Source organism: Lagopus muta, chromosome 7 (genome assembly GCF_023343835.1).
Source record: "Lagopus muta isolate bLagMut1 chromosome 7, bLagMut1 primary, whole genome shotgun sequence".
In the NCBI taxonomy this organism is placed as follows: Eukaryota; Metazoa; Chordata; class Aves; order Galliformes; family Phasianidae; genus Lagopus; species Lagopus muta.
In genome coordinates, this window is record NC_064439.1 from 11,491,498 (window position 1) to 11,505,252 (window position 13,755).

Here is a 13,755-nt window from a genome sequence, read left to right on the forward strand (position 1 = left end):
GAATACATGGAGCCCCTGGGCCAGTCACAATAGGGTGCTTTTGCCAGTCTTTACCAGTGAGGCTGATTTCGGCCTCCAACATAGTCAGTTCTTGGGAACCTCCTGTCACCCCATGAATATAAATTGATTTTGTCCCTTGGTGACTCGAGGGCATTAGAGTGCACTGTGCACCAGTATCCACCAGGGCCTTATATTTCTGTGGTTCTGATGTACCAGGCCATCTAATCCACACAGTCCAATAAACTCTATTATCCCTTTCCCCCCCCTGGCTGGGGGCAGGGCCCCTCTATTTGTTACCTCTGTTGTCTGCAGCAACTGGAGCAATCACCTTTCTGGAGAAGTTCACCTTGGTGGTTGATTTGTCTCGTAACTCTTTTACCCTTGCTTGAAGTGCAGGAGTAGGTTGCTTATGCCACTTCTTCATATCCTCTCCATGGTCGCGTAGGTAATGCCACAAGGCGAAACGTGACGTGGTCTTACTGTTTTCACTTGTTCGAGCAGGAGGACGTCTTCTTTTGATAGCTGAGACGTTGGATGACACTGACTGGGAGGAAATCAAGTTGGCTAGCCCCTCAAGTAGGCTGTTTTGGGAATCCTGTTCCTCATTGGATGTATCTGTTACCACCATGTATTCATCGGCATCAGGCATAATTGATAGTTTATCTATTATATCTTCTTGTTTGTTCTCCATTCTGTCCAGCTTTTCAGCTACTTTTTCAATGGCTGAAACACAAGCTCGTAGGGGGCTTAAATGTAACTCGAAGTCTTGAAGCTTATTAACCAGCTCATTTATAAGGGGTCTTCTTTCCCCTCTGCCATACATAGCTGCAAATGTACTGGCGTACCTTTCAGGTGCAGTCTTTGTGAATGTACGCCACATATTTGGTGTACACCTGGCTCTCTCAGGGTCATGCTCTTGGTCTGGCTCATCAGGAATGAAATCGGGGCTATGTAGTGTTTCCACCACAGCACATTCTCTCAAATAACGGATGCCTTCTTCCAAATCAGCCCATTTCTTCTTCTCGGGCATCAGATCGTCTTTGAAGGGGTATCTTTCTCTTACAGCTAACAACATCCTCTTCCAGAGGGTGAAGGCCTGGTTCTGGCATGTACTAATACCTCTGTCAATGGCTGAGTCCCTAGCAATGCCACCCAGTTGGCGAGCTTCTCTACTATCTAGCCACACACTGTTGGCCCCATTGTCCCAGCATCGAAGTAACCAAGTAGCAATAGGCTCATTTGGGTGGCGTGAGAAGTCTTTCCTCAGACTTCGAATTTCATTCATTTTCAGAGATCGATCCACAAAGGTAACAATATCTTGCTCACCTCTTGCTCTTCCAGGACTTCTTGCCCTTGTAGGTGTTGGTGACCGTGGTCTTGCTGAGGGCCCCTCCCCTGGACTCAGAGGTGCTTCTCTTGGGCCTCGGAGCCACTCCTCTGGACCTCTTTCCTCCTCTTTCTTCTCTTCTAACTGAGTCGAGATTCGCTTTGTTTTCCGTCCTCTTACAGGGGCAACTGACATCGATTGTGGTGCCTCTTGTGGTTGATCAGGTTGGTCGGTTCCAATGCTCTCATCTTCCAGTTCAGCTTGGAGCTTGTTTTGTTCGATTATGACAGTATCTAGCTCAGATTGGAGGGAGTCTCTTTCAATTCGGAGGGCATCTCTCTCAGATTGGAGGTTTTTTCTCTGGAGCAGGAGACTCTCTCGCTCATTTTGAACTGTTTCCCTGAGACTCTCCCTTTCAATTTCAGAAGCTCTCTCTCTCTCCAGGATAGTATTGAATAAGGCCCGATAAGCATTAGCCAGGCCCCAAATCATATGTGCCTCCTCAGAACTGCCTAAGCCGCAACATTCCTGCCTTAAATAGCTGTTTAGACTCTCAGGGTCTTTCAGGTGTTCTGGAGTAAAGTTCCATGAGACTGAAGATTTCCATTTGTCTAAAGTCTTTCCCAGACCTTTCCACACTCCCTGCCACTCAGTATTCTCTGGTTTTGGGGAGGACATCCTCAAAATATAATAAATACTAATACTGAGCGAAATGATGAGCAATACATTCAGGGAGATTAGTAATGCGACTAGGTGTTCATTCAAAAACTGCACTACAGGCTGAAAGGTGAGACTGGAAACCTTAAAAAATCCCAGTCCTGTGAAATTGGCAGCTGTCTCCGGAATTGTAAGCCACATTGTACGAACGTGCCAGGTCCATATTTCCACCCATGTTTTCATTTGATTGTATAAGCCGATTGCTCCATAGAGCAAGGTGGCAAGCTTAATTAATGCCCAGTATGTTTTGAGCATTAGGAAAGAAGAGGCAGCAGCGTGCAGCCCTTTAAGAGTAAGTTTCACTACAGAAAGCATTTTTTTTTTTTTTTTTTTTTTTTTTTTTTTTTACAGAGGCAAGATAGTAAAGCTTAGAGTTTACAAATATTCTACGATACTGGCAGTCCGCCTGGAGTTTTCAAGGTCACGTTTTCAGAGAGTAGCGGTGAAACAGATAAGCTTTACCAACGGAACTCTCCGAGAGCAGAGAGTCTAAACAGCTAGAAAGCAACTGTTGCCCGCATTCTCCACCAAAAATGTCAACGGTTTATGGGCTGGTCCGGCCCAGTTCCGTGACCAGCAGGGCGGAGGGATCTGCGGATCCGCGCCTCTGGGAAAGGGGAAGCAGGGGACCCCAAAATACTTGAAAACAACAGCACTGATCTGAGGTGAAACAAATGATTTTACTAAATATAGTATTAGTAAAATACAATGAGAGAGAGAGAGAGAGAGTCTGTTTGAATTGTATAGACCTCACCAGAATGCTGGGGTGAGAAGTGCAGTCCAGTTGAGTGACTGAAGTACAGACGGTGAAGCGCAGGCGGCGAAGCGCAGGCGGCGAAGCGCAGATAGCGAAGCGCAGACAGCGAAGAGCAGGCGAAGAAGAAGGATCAGGTGACCTTGCTTGGAGTTATATCCCCTTGCTGACCGCAAAGTCTCCTGGGGAAAAGTAGTTCTTCTCCGACGGACGAACATTCGGCAGATATCAAACCCCACCCCCAATGCATTACATGATGTTATGGTGTGGAATACTGATGACCAAAAATCATAAAACCATGACACCTACATTCTTTTTCTCTTATTCCAACAACTGTGTTTTCTCCCTGCAAAATTTTAACGTTGCCATTAAATGCAGAAGAGTCTGTCACTACAGCAGCTGTTCCAGCTTTCCCTACAGGGCCGGTAGCTGTAGCCCGGTTAAGTGCTTCCCTCTAGTGTTCAAATATCTCGCCTACGTTGGATCTTCTAAACCCGTGGGCCTGAGTGTATGTTGATTTTCTTCCGTGGTTACACCCACTACCTCAAACAGAGACTCCAGGTGAAGATAATATAGGATCAGTTTCACAGACCATTTTATTTACAGTTAAATTCTTCCCCCATCGAATTGTAATGTAATGCTTTTTCTTCCACATCTCTATTAATGTATCAAAGTTTAACCACTATTCACTTCCTCTCCTTCTGTTTTAAACATTCTGCTTTTCTTTTTTTTTTTTTTTAATCATCCAGACAGATTATTTCTTCTTCCTTAATTCCTTTAGACACCTACTGTGCAGTTACAAATGCAATTATCTTTACAAACAACTTTGTGTAAGGTAGTTAACTGGTCAGATGACTGCCATGCTCAACAAACCAGTGGACTGATTCCTATTTCTTTTGATTGAACATCTCACCAGGGAAATTTCTATTATTCAGTTTGAGGAAATCAGTAAGTAAGTAAATAAACAAACAAATAAATGCTAATTCATGCAACTCAGAGTGATATTTGTGCGCATTATTTCAGATATTATTCCAGATACTTTTCACCAGGCAAATTGATGACCAAGGCCCCTTCAGAAGCATGACTTAAAGCAGTTCAAATTCAGTGTGTTAACAGAGCAACAATTTTTATTGTTTTCTTGAATTAAATCATGATTACATGCATCAGCTCAGGTCAACAAAATGAAAAATAATCTGAATCAAAGCAAAATAATACATTCATATTTTCCCTTTAGAAACTAAACTTCCACTGTGTGGAAATTATTTTTTTTTTCCTCAACAGATATTCAGCAGTGTAAGATTATCATTTTGTTTTCGCAAAATATACTTGAGGACTTGAATACTATAAGCTTCTCAATAGCAATGTATATAAGGACCTGCCTTACGTTAATGCTTATTTTGGCTCTTGATAACTTGGTCTACGAGTATCAAGTTTGTGACGTATGAGTGTCTGTACATTTGAGAGTGAGAGAGAATACACTTGAAAATTTGACTTGCCATTAAATAACACATTGCTGTGCTACCAGCTTTTCCTGTTTCTTTGTATATTAGTCTGGGAATTTCATGAAGACAGTATTTTCTTGTACTTGCTGAAATAGTGAAGTTTCAGATCTTCATAAAACATAGACAACATTGCAACAGAAAAGCAATAATGAATATAAGAGGAAAAAAAACTTTCAGTCTCTGTTCAAGTTCAAATAAGTTGTTTTTACTCAGATATGATTAGATTTACTATGATACTTAAGGAAATGAAGGAAATAAGGAGTAAAGAAAGTTTACAACTTAAGGAAAGATTTTATTTCTTACTGATTCAGTTGAGTTTTAAGAATACCACTGGAGGCTTAAGACTATTCAGAACAGAATTTTACTGGGACTAATCTTAATTACCTTTATAAACATTGTCTATCCTCATATGATTGTGAGAGATTTCTGCAGGTTTGTTTCTTCCTCACTTTGGAAGATAAGGTTTATATGGCTGTACTGTGTGCCCATCCCTCTGTCCATATAGCAGTCCACTGATTTCCACTTAGGGCAGGAAAGAGAGAGCAAAAAGATGTAAGAGCTTCCAGTTAAAAAAGTAAATTAAAAAATAGTGTCTTGAAAAGCACATGAGAAAAATTGAATGTTCTTGTAGTAGGAAGATGTGCTATGCTAAGACTCATGAAGTAAGTCAACTAAGGACAGATTACGCAGCCATAACTCATTGTTTGTTTAAAGCTGTGAAATTTCCCATAGCAGTGCCTGTGCAATCAAGTGCATGACAAAGCCAAAAAACAGAGGTCCCTTGAATATGAAAAGAACATAAGGCGAGAGGTCTGCCTGTCTGGAAATAAGTGGTTGGCTGCTTATCTTGGGATGTAAAAACTGGATTCAGTTCTCATGGAACCTTGCATAAGTCCAAAGTATCTATATATCTACTTCCTCTGGAATGGCATCTGGTTACGCACCCACAGTGTCTTTGAGAAGCCATGATTAAGATTCCCAGACTTAACGTCAGAACAATCATTTATCTATGTCACAGAAATTATGTAAAAATAAATGTGTTGTTGATGATGAAGCAATCAAATACTGTGGCAATCAGTTCCTTAAAACTTTTGAGATGGCTGATGGAATTATTTCACAGTCAAACAAAGAATTCTGGCAGATCAACAAAAGGAAAGAAAACAAACAAACCTTCTCTTTAAAGGTTATAGTTCCCTCAGGCAACAAGTTATCTGAGCCTGCTTTTCCCCAGAAACTTTGAAGTGCATGTGTTGTATAATTCCATGGATGCTTGTGTATTTTTCTTTCAAACCTGTATGTGACTGTGATTCAGATTGATGCTACTCAGTAGCACAATATGTATGCTTGCAAAGAAAGCCATTAGGTGTTAGTTTCCTGTTGTTCAGTGTCTGAATTCCTGTGTCCCCTTCTCAGTGCAGTAGCTCAAGCAATCTAAACCTGGTTTTCCCAAACCATCCCACAAAGCACTGACTTATTCTATATCTCGCCAGCTTCTACATGCCCAGAGGCTGGTTCAGAGCTGTACACACTTCTGGCAAGCAAACATGGGCTGAGTGATCATCTGGCAGACTATGGAGGGCACATGATTTTGTACCACCTACATAATCTTATTCCCACTGTATATTATTGGCACTCTTCTCTTGCCATGCTTCTGAGTTTCTAACCTATAAGTTGAAATTCAAGAGCTAATAAAGTCCTGGCAGGTCCTCATAGCCTAGTATTCCCATAAATATATCGCTGCCCATGCTCGTTACCGGGCACAGGCTTTGAACTAGCTTTTCCAAGGTCTCAGGACCTTGCCTATTTCAGATTATTTGGATGTAATAGTGATTCTTCTACTTGACCATCCTGTTACGTCCAATTAGTGTCAATTTTGCTTTTTGTTCTATTGTATAACTATATTTTTTAATGTAGACATTAATAATTCCTCTGTAATTCCTCTGTGAAGAGCGAAGTGATTATGAGTTCAGCATAATGATGTAGTGGTAGAGAAGCACAGGAGAGGTATGATAGCACTGAGCACACACGAGAATATGTAGAGGAGTATTAGGAGTATATAGGCATTAGGGTAGCAAGAGGCTTCAGGATACCACTGAAGCCCCCGGAAAGATAAACAGTTCATCAATGCTGAGTTAAAGAAATGGAATTACAGAGCTCCTTACACACCTAACATACAAAATTTGGTTGCAGTATTAACTATGTTGCAGAACAGTTGACAAAGAAAATGGTGCAAAACTGTCAGAAAAACTGAATGACCTCAAGTGAACCCATAGTGAAGAAGAAACCATGAACCTCATATTGCTCTGGGAAAAAGGAAGAAAAAAACACCACCAGGATCACTCCAGACAGCAACAGAACTGTGAGACACAGAAACTTTCTGCAACCCCTTCTGCCTGACTTCCTTCTGAGAAAGGACCAAGACCCAGATGGGCAATGAACAGGTGTGTATAAAGATTTCAAGCATATAATTACTACTGAAACTTTTATTTTCACTTTTATTTTACTACATGGAGTAATATCTTTTACTTTCATTTTTCCGCATTTCTTAGCTTGATTTTTTTTTACTTTTGATTCTTCTTATGAGACTTCACTTATGCCAATAACGAATTCTTGGCTTTATACATACAGTGTGTTTTTTTATTGCATGTCACAACTTTTCTAATTTATCAGCGTGACAGGCAAGTGAAATGATTACACAAATTCTTTAGAAGCCAGGCTCAGAAATGAAGAATAATTATATCAACAGAGTGGAATCCACTCTCTCCAATGTTTTGTTTTTTAACTCCCATTACAACTCTCTGCTACTTACATCTTTTGTCAAAGATTACAAAAGCTAAGCCTCCTTTTGACATCATCAGTGTGGGTACTTTGGTATCAAGAATCTAAATAGAAGCAATAATTCAGCACTAGAAAAAGAGTCTGGTGGGTTGTTATAACTTATTTAATACACATTAAGGGATATTTACTTAAGAATTTAAGAGAAATTGTCTGATCAGTTAAGAAAAAGAATCAGTTAAGAAAACAGTTAAGATTGGAATAGATTAGATATGGCAGTTGTAGAAAAGCTTCATAATTGGAGCCTTTTTATTACAATTTAACTAGCGTTAACAAATGAAAAGTTCAGATGGAGTCAACGATGACTTGGGGCAGTGGGATGGAACAGATAGCCTCTTCAATCCTATTTCAGCTCTATTTTCTGACATAATTCTACACATGATGCAGTAATAGTTATTTGCTAGTTCATACTTTTCTCCTTTGTTGTAGCTTGGACTGAGGCTAGAAGTTTTTTATACCATGCTAAGGAATATGAAAAACCTCAGTGACAGGTATGGAATCCAACTCACTGAATGAAAAACAGCAGCTAAATGCTTCTGTATATGCCTAAATTAAGCCAAAGGCAGTGGCAGAGAGCAAGGTGGGTGGGGCAGGAGCTGGTGTGAAGGGGAGGGATAGTCAAAGGTGCAAGTTGCAGGCAAGCCCTGCACCTGAACTCTGTAGTAAGTTTTATTTCTACATATTTTCTGTGCAAGGATGTTCTCTACTTTGTGGATGTGCATGTGTGCATGTGTATGCATGCTGTTAGCAACCTTCAGGCTGGACTGTGTAGGAAGTTATAACTTCAGAATCTGGAAGGACCCAAGGGCTGAGCCACTAACTGCATAAATGGAAGACTTTATGGGGATGGATCCATTATATTTAAGTGTTAACTGTACAGGTCAAACAGAATAAAAAGCTGCTGAGAAGCATCTGATCATTCTGTAAGCCTTGCTTCAGTCTTTGCCTGCAGTGAACATAAGAATCAGTACAACTGAAATACACACTATACAAACAAGCTTGTAGATAGCTTCCCAAATTATGCATAAATCAATAGAAAAATATAAAGTATTTCAGGTTCATGGCAATATCATTGGGCTCTACATTGATTTGATTAAAAAACACTGGATCAGTATGAGAAAATACTTAATATATGCTCAGTAAAGCAATGAGAATGGGTTGTTACTTAGACAACTTGACTCATCTGCAGTACTGAAACCAAATGTTGAATCTCTCATAGGTAGAAGAAAAGCTACAAAGAATATAAATTCTTAGGGTCTTCCTTTCTTTAGAGTTAGCATTTAAAATATAGGCTCTAGATTTCAAACAAGAAAACATATAAAAAATTTAGAATAGTTCTTCTACTCATGGGTAGGTAAAAATGTATGTTTAATATTTTATTTGTAGAACTGGCAGCTTTTTGGGGAATATTTAATGCTAGAGATTGTGTATCCCTAGTACAAATTCCTTTTATCTGTTTGTTGTTGTTTGTTGGTTTTGGTTTTTTTTATGTCACGTGCTATCTTGAAGTCCACCATTTTAGACTTTGTTTTTTACATAGACTAGAAAGCTAAGCATTTCTGTGAGAATAAAATATTAATCCAGGGACAAGCTACTCAAGCAAGCCTTAGTCGTGCATTATAAAGAATGAGAGTTCCCTCTGCTGGAATGTTATGTTATTTCAGTTCTGAAATAAAATGCATATGAAAGTTCACTCTTCTTAGTTCAAACTATTTCTGAAACATCAAAATAATTAGCATTTTTCCTAGTTTGATAATAGTCATTCTTGCATTGTTGTAATGTGCACTGAAATGGAAGAGAGCAAACTAATGCAGCCTTTTTTGAGGCAAATGTATCATCAAAATTCATATGCATTAGAGTTACAACAGAGACATCTAGATTTCTACTTTAGCAACATTTATACAAGTTGCAATGCTTCTAAACCACCATGTTAAAGGAATTCATGTTAGCTGAGCCCTTAAGATACTCCAGTCAGAGACTGAGTATTCAGCCTTCAATGCTATAAAAGCCTACACAGGAAATGAGGGTCATTTTTTGTGTCTCCTATCAAACAGCCCAAACTCTAAACTCAAAAGGAATTTCAATATTGTTATGCTGAATTAACCTTTATGATGCTAAACCAAACAGTCCTGATGATAAGATGTAAGAAAATTAGGAGATTAAGAAATGGTTAAAAAGAAGTCTTAACTGGAACACAGAAGTGTAGTAGAACTGTACAATTTAAAAAAAAATCTATGTATGTATGTATATAAATAAAATAAAACAAAGGTAACATAAGTAAAGACATCAGTTTGTGGCAAAACAATTTAAACAAACAGAATTATTAAATAGATTTTATAGGAATAGAGCTACATGCAGATAAAGAGATGCAGTGCAAGGTCCTGCATCTGGGTCAGTGCAATCTCAAACTTGAATACTTGCAAGGCATGGACTGAAAGCAGCCCTGAGGAAAAGAATATGGGAGTGTTAGAGGATGAAAAACTGAACATGAGACAGCAGTGATTTCTTGCAGGTCAGAAGGCCAACTGTATTCTGCATCAGAAGAGAGGTGCCCAGCAGGGTGAAGAAGGCCATATTTCCCTCTCCTCTGCTTCTGTAAGATCCCATCCACAGTACTGCATCCAGGTCTAGGGCCCCCAGCACAAGAAAGCCATAGAGCTGTTGGAATGTGTCCAGAGGATGGCTGTGACTGTGAACAGATGAGCACGTCTCCTGTGAAGACATGTTGAGGGATCTGGGCTTATTTAGCCTCTAGAAGAGAAGGTGCTAAGAAGACATAATTGAAGCATACCAGTACCTAATGAGGACTTAAAAGCAGGAGGGAGTCTGACTTTTTACATGGGCAGATAATGGCAGGAAATGTGGGGATGGCTGTAGACTGAAAAAAGTGAGGTTTGAATTGTATTTTAGAAGGAAATTCTTTACTCAGGCTGTGGTAAGGCACTGGAACACGTTGCTCAGGGAAGTTGTGGATGTCCTATCTCTGGAAGTGCTCAAGGCCAGGCTCAATGGAGCTCTGGGCAACCTGACCTAGTGAGAGGTGTACCTACCTACAGCAGAGGATTGGAACTAGATTGTTCTTAATGACCCTTTCAACGCAAACCGTTCTATGATTCTACTGTCCATAATGCTACCACATAAAGTATTCTGGAAATGGTCGTGATTGGAGGCAAGAAGACAACATACAAAGGACAAACAAAAATAGTCCAGTAAACAGGTTTATTTATTTCAGAAGAAATTTAGATAATTGAATTAACCACACTACTAACTTAAGAGCATTGAAGAAGGAGTAATCTTGTAGTTTCTGTGACCAGAGTACACTAGTAACAAATCCAGAAAAGTTGAGATCTGCCAACTGCTATAGCATGATCTATAAAACGTCTAAGAGAAACCCAAGCATAGTGTGGAAGTGAGTGACTCTCTGTAGCAAGGATTCATTACTATCACTGACAAGTATCTTCAAGAGTACATCAATGTAAAAAAGGAAAAGTATATATTTGAAGCAAAGTAGCAAGTGGAATTCTTTAAACTGTTCTGTGTATATCTGTGTATATCTGTGTTCTTCCAAACATTTCCTGAAGTGCTTCTCCACAAGAAACTATTGATCTGGTGACGGTCATGTACTCTCAGTGAATTAGCACTGTAAAAAGAATGCCAGAGTTCACCTGCATGTTTCAACAGACTAGACTGAGGTTTTCCCTTTCAACATATGGCTCATTCCATCTATTTACAGCAGTTTAAGTTTCATTTCCCTCATTTTATCCTGTCATTTCAGAGACAACCTGTTCTCCTTCAGAAACAATTTGTGGTTTTCTACATATTGCAAAAACCATGATGAAATATCTTCTAAGCTCTCATTTCCTGTTTGATGCTAAATGTTTTATTCATTTCACCTTGAACAGCTTACGAAAGAGGAAAAAAGTCAAAAGAAGAGATGAGCAGAAAGCTTGCTGGTCCTCACTTAAGAACTGGAAATAGCACCATAATTCAGTAGCGCTTTGATGTCTTTTTTAGGTGTTGTTAACTTCACATTAACTTGTTACTAAGATATGTTTGTTTCTAGAAATTATAGTGCACGCAGGGAATAGCTATATTCTGCCATTGGTTGTAAAGTTCATGAGTAAATAAAATTCAAGAATAGCCTGTTGTTTCTGAAAGCATTTTACCTGATTCTCATTTGTGAAGAAAATATCTTCTTTTACATTTTTCCCTATCAGTTCTAGCAGCTAGAGAAAATATTTATATTAAATTTGTGGAAAAAAAGAGCTGAGAGAAGTCTTCTGTCATTAAATACTGTATCTTGGATGATAGAGGACTAGTTTAAAGAATAAGAAATCTTATTTCCAGGAGGATTTCACAAGACATCACAAGGAATAGCACAGAAACAGTTCTGGATGTTTGCTACTCGGTTGTTTTCTGAACTATTATCAGTGCATCTAATGAGACTTACTAAGAGTTATGTCTTTTCCTACAATAATGCAAGTTTTACAGCATTCAAGAAAATTGTTTCATATCCCACTCCACTCCAACTCATTAAAAAATATTAATTCCTTATTAGATCCACTTGGACAGACAGGGAAATGTAAGTCTTAAGTACTACTTCAGGGAGAAACATATCTGATAATTCTTGTAGACAGTGGTTAGAGATGAGATTTTACAGCTGTCTAGAAAGTATTGACATGTCTTCCTAAACAGAGAAAAAAAAAAAATTAATCTTATTCTTCCAGGGTTTAAAATAGCATGTAACAGCAGGAGATATGTTCTGCCTCAATAAACCATTATTCTCATGGGGCTTTTAATTACTGTGGGGTAAGCCAAATCAAGTTTTCAAGTATGCTGTATCCAAAGATGGCCTTTAAGTTTTGGCTTCTGTGAATGCAACTTCTAATGGAAAGAAGAGTTTAAAAACAGAAAGGGAAAAGGTGTTGCTTAACCCCAGTACAGATTAATTTCTTGTTTCAACATGGCTGAGGCATGCAGTAAGAGGTAATAACAAGTAATTACTCTGAGGTGTCTGAACACAGGCCGAGATATACATGAGTACAAGTTCTGTGGAAATGTTGTTAACTTGAAATATGGAATAGGCCATATAAATACTAAATCTTTTGCTTGTAATTCTTGAAGACCCAGTTAATCTGAAGACCATTAAACATAAACACAGGATATTATTATATTTTTAATTATTTAAATATAATAAGAATACTCCTGTATGGTAAGTTTCAAGTCCTATTTTATTAGATACAAGTATAAACGAAAATGATTTCCTGACTGAAAATATTTGTTCACCTGGAATGCATATTCCACCCTTAATGGTATTCAAAGAAGGGAAAACTGTTGATATACAAAAGGATAAATCACTCAGTAAACACTCGGCGATGCAAGATGAGACAAGTCTAAAGATGAATCATCAGGAATGTTTTGTTGAGTCTTTAGTTGTATTTTCATTTTTCTAGAACACTGAAATGGCAAAATCACAGTGACCACATACTAGTTCCAGAATTCGTCCAGTTACATTATAAGTAATACATTTGACCTCCTATCCAGCTCTGATTACACTGTGGAGCTTGCAGAGGTCAAAGCCTTTGACTAAGAACTACTGTTGTAATTCATTCAATCCATTCTAACAAGAAACTGTACAGGAAAAGATGCAGTAGCCAATGATAACCATGAGATTTTTACAATACTGGTTATTGTAGCCAGGCACCAAATTATTTGGGGCTCCTGTCTTGGCCAGTTACATCTAGAAATTACTTACTAAAGAGTTAAGAAGTTGAAAGCAATACATCATCTTCAGCTTAACTGGATAAGCTCTTAATTAAGTGGGAAAATCACACATCCAAATTCACGACCAAGATGCTCTTAACATACAATCCTGACACATTTAAAATGGTTTCTGTTTTTTTTCTTTACCTTTTCTTTCTTCTAACATATCCTAATAGTCACATTGGAGAAATACAGTCTGGATATGTTGGCTATAACATGAGTAGGAAATGGTCTAGGATGGCTCAAAGTGTTGCAGTCAACAGCATGAAGGCCACCTAAAAGTAAGGTCCAATGAGCATTCTTCAAGAGTCAGTGCTGAGGTCAGTCTGCTAAATGACTTTTCTAATGGCCTGAACTATTAAAAGTAATATAGCCTCAACAGGTGTGTATAGAATATTAAATTGTGGGCTAGGACAAATGCACTGGAAGATGGATTTAGCAGTTGTTAGATTTTCAACAGACTTGAACTATGGACAGATCTTGCAATCTTCAAAAAATCAAATAGAAACTCCTGTAGTTTGGATGGAATAACACCACTCAGCTGCACAGGCTGGTGTTACCAGCTAAATGGCAGCTTTGCTAAAAGGTCTGTGGTCCTGGTTTACATGAAAATGAGTCAACATTGAGCCTCTGCAGTGAAGAAGACTTACTTGCCTCTCTCTGTTATCTGTGGTCAGCAAACAGGTCCAGGGAAACTGTTATTCTCTTTATACAGCACTTGTCACAACTCATCTAGAATACTGAGTCCACTTTTGAACTTTCTAGCACAAAAAAAAAAAAAAGACATTGTCATACTGGAACAAATTCAGCAAAACAGCAATAAATAAGATTAGGGGACTGAAGCACAAAATGTGTAA

General features: G+C 38.6%; 1 protein-coding gene across 1 annotated transcript in view; it reads right to left on the bottom strand.

Annotated features, from left to right (window-relative positions):
- Nucleotides 1-286: 286 nt before the first annotated feature.
- Nucleotides 287-13,755, bottom strand: part of LOC125696457 (uncharacterized) — a 583,942-nt gene continuing 570,473 nt past the window's right edge. The window contains exon 2 of the mRNA XM_048952169.1: nt 287-2,793. Within this exon, the coding sequence (XP_048808126.1) occupies nt 287-2,359 (2,073 nt within the window). The 5' untranslated portion in view covers nt 2,360-2,793. The remainder of the gene's footprint in view (nt 2,794-13,755) is intronic.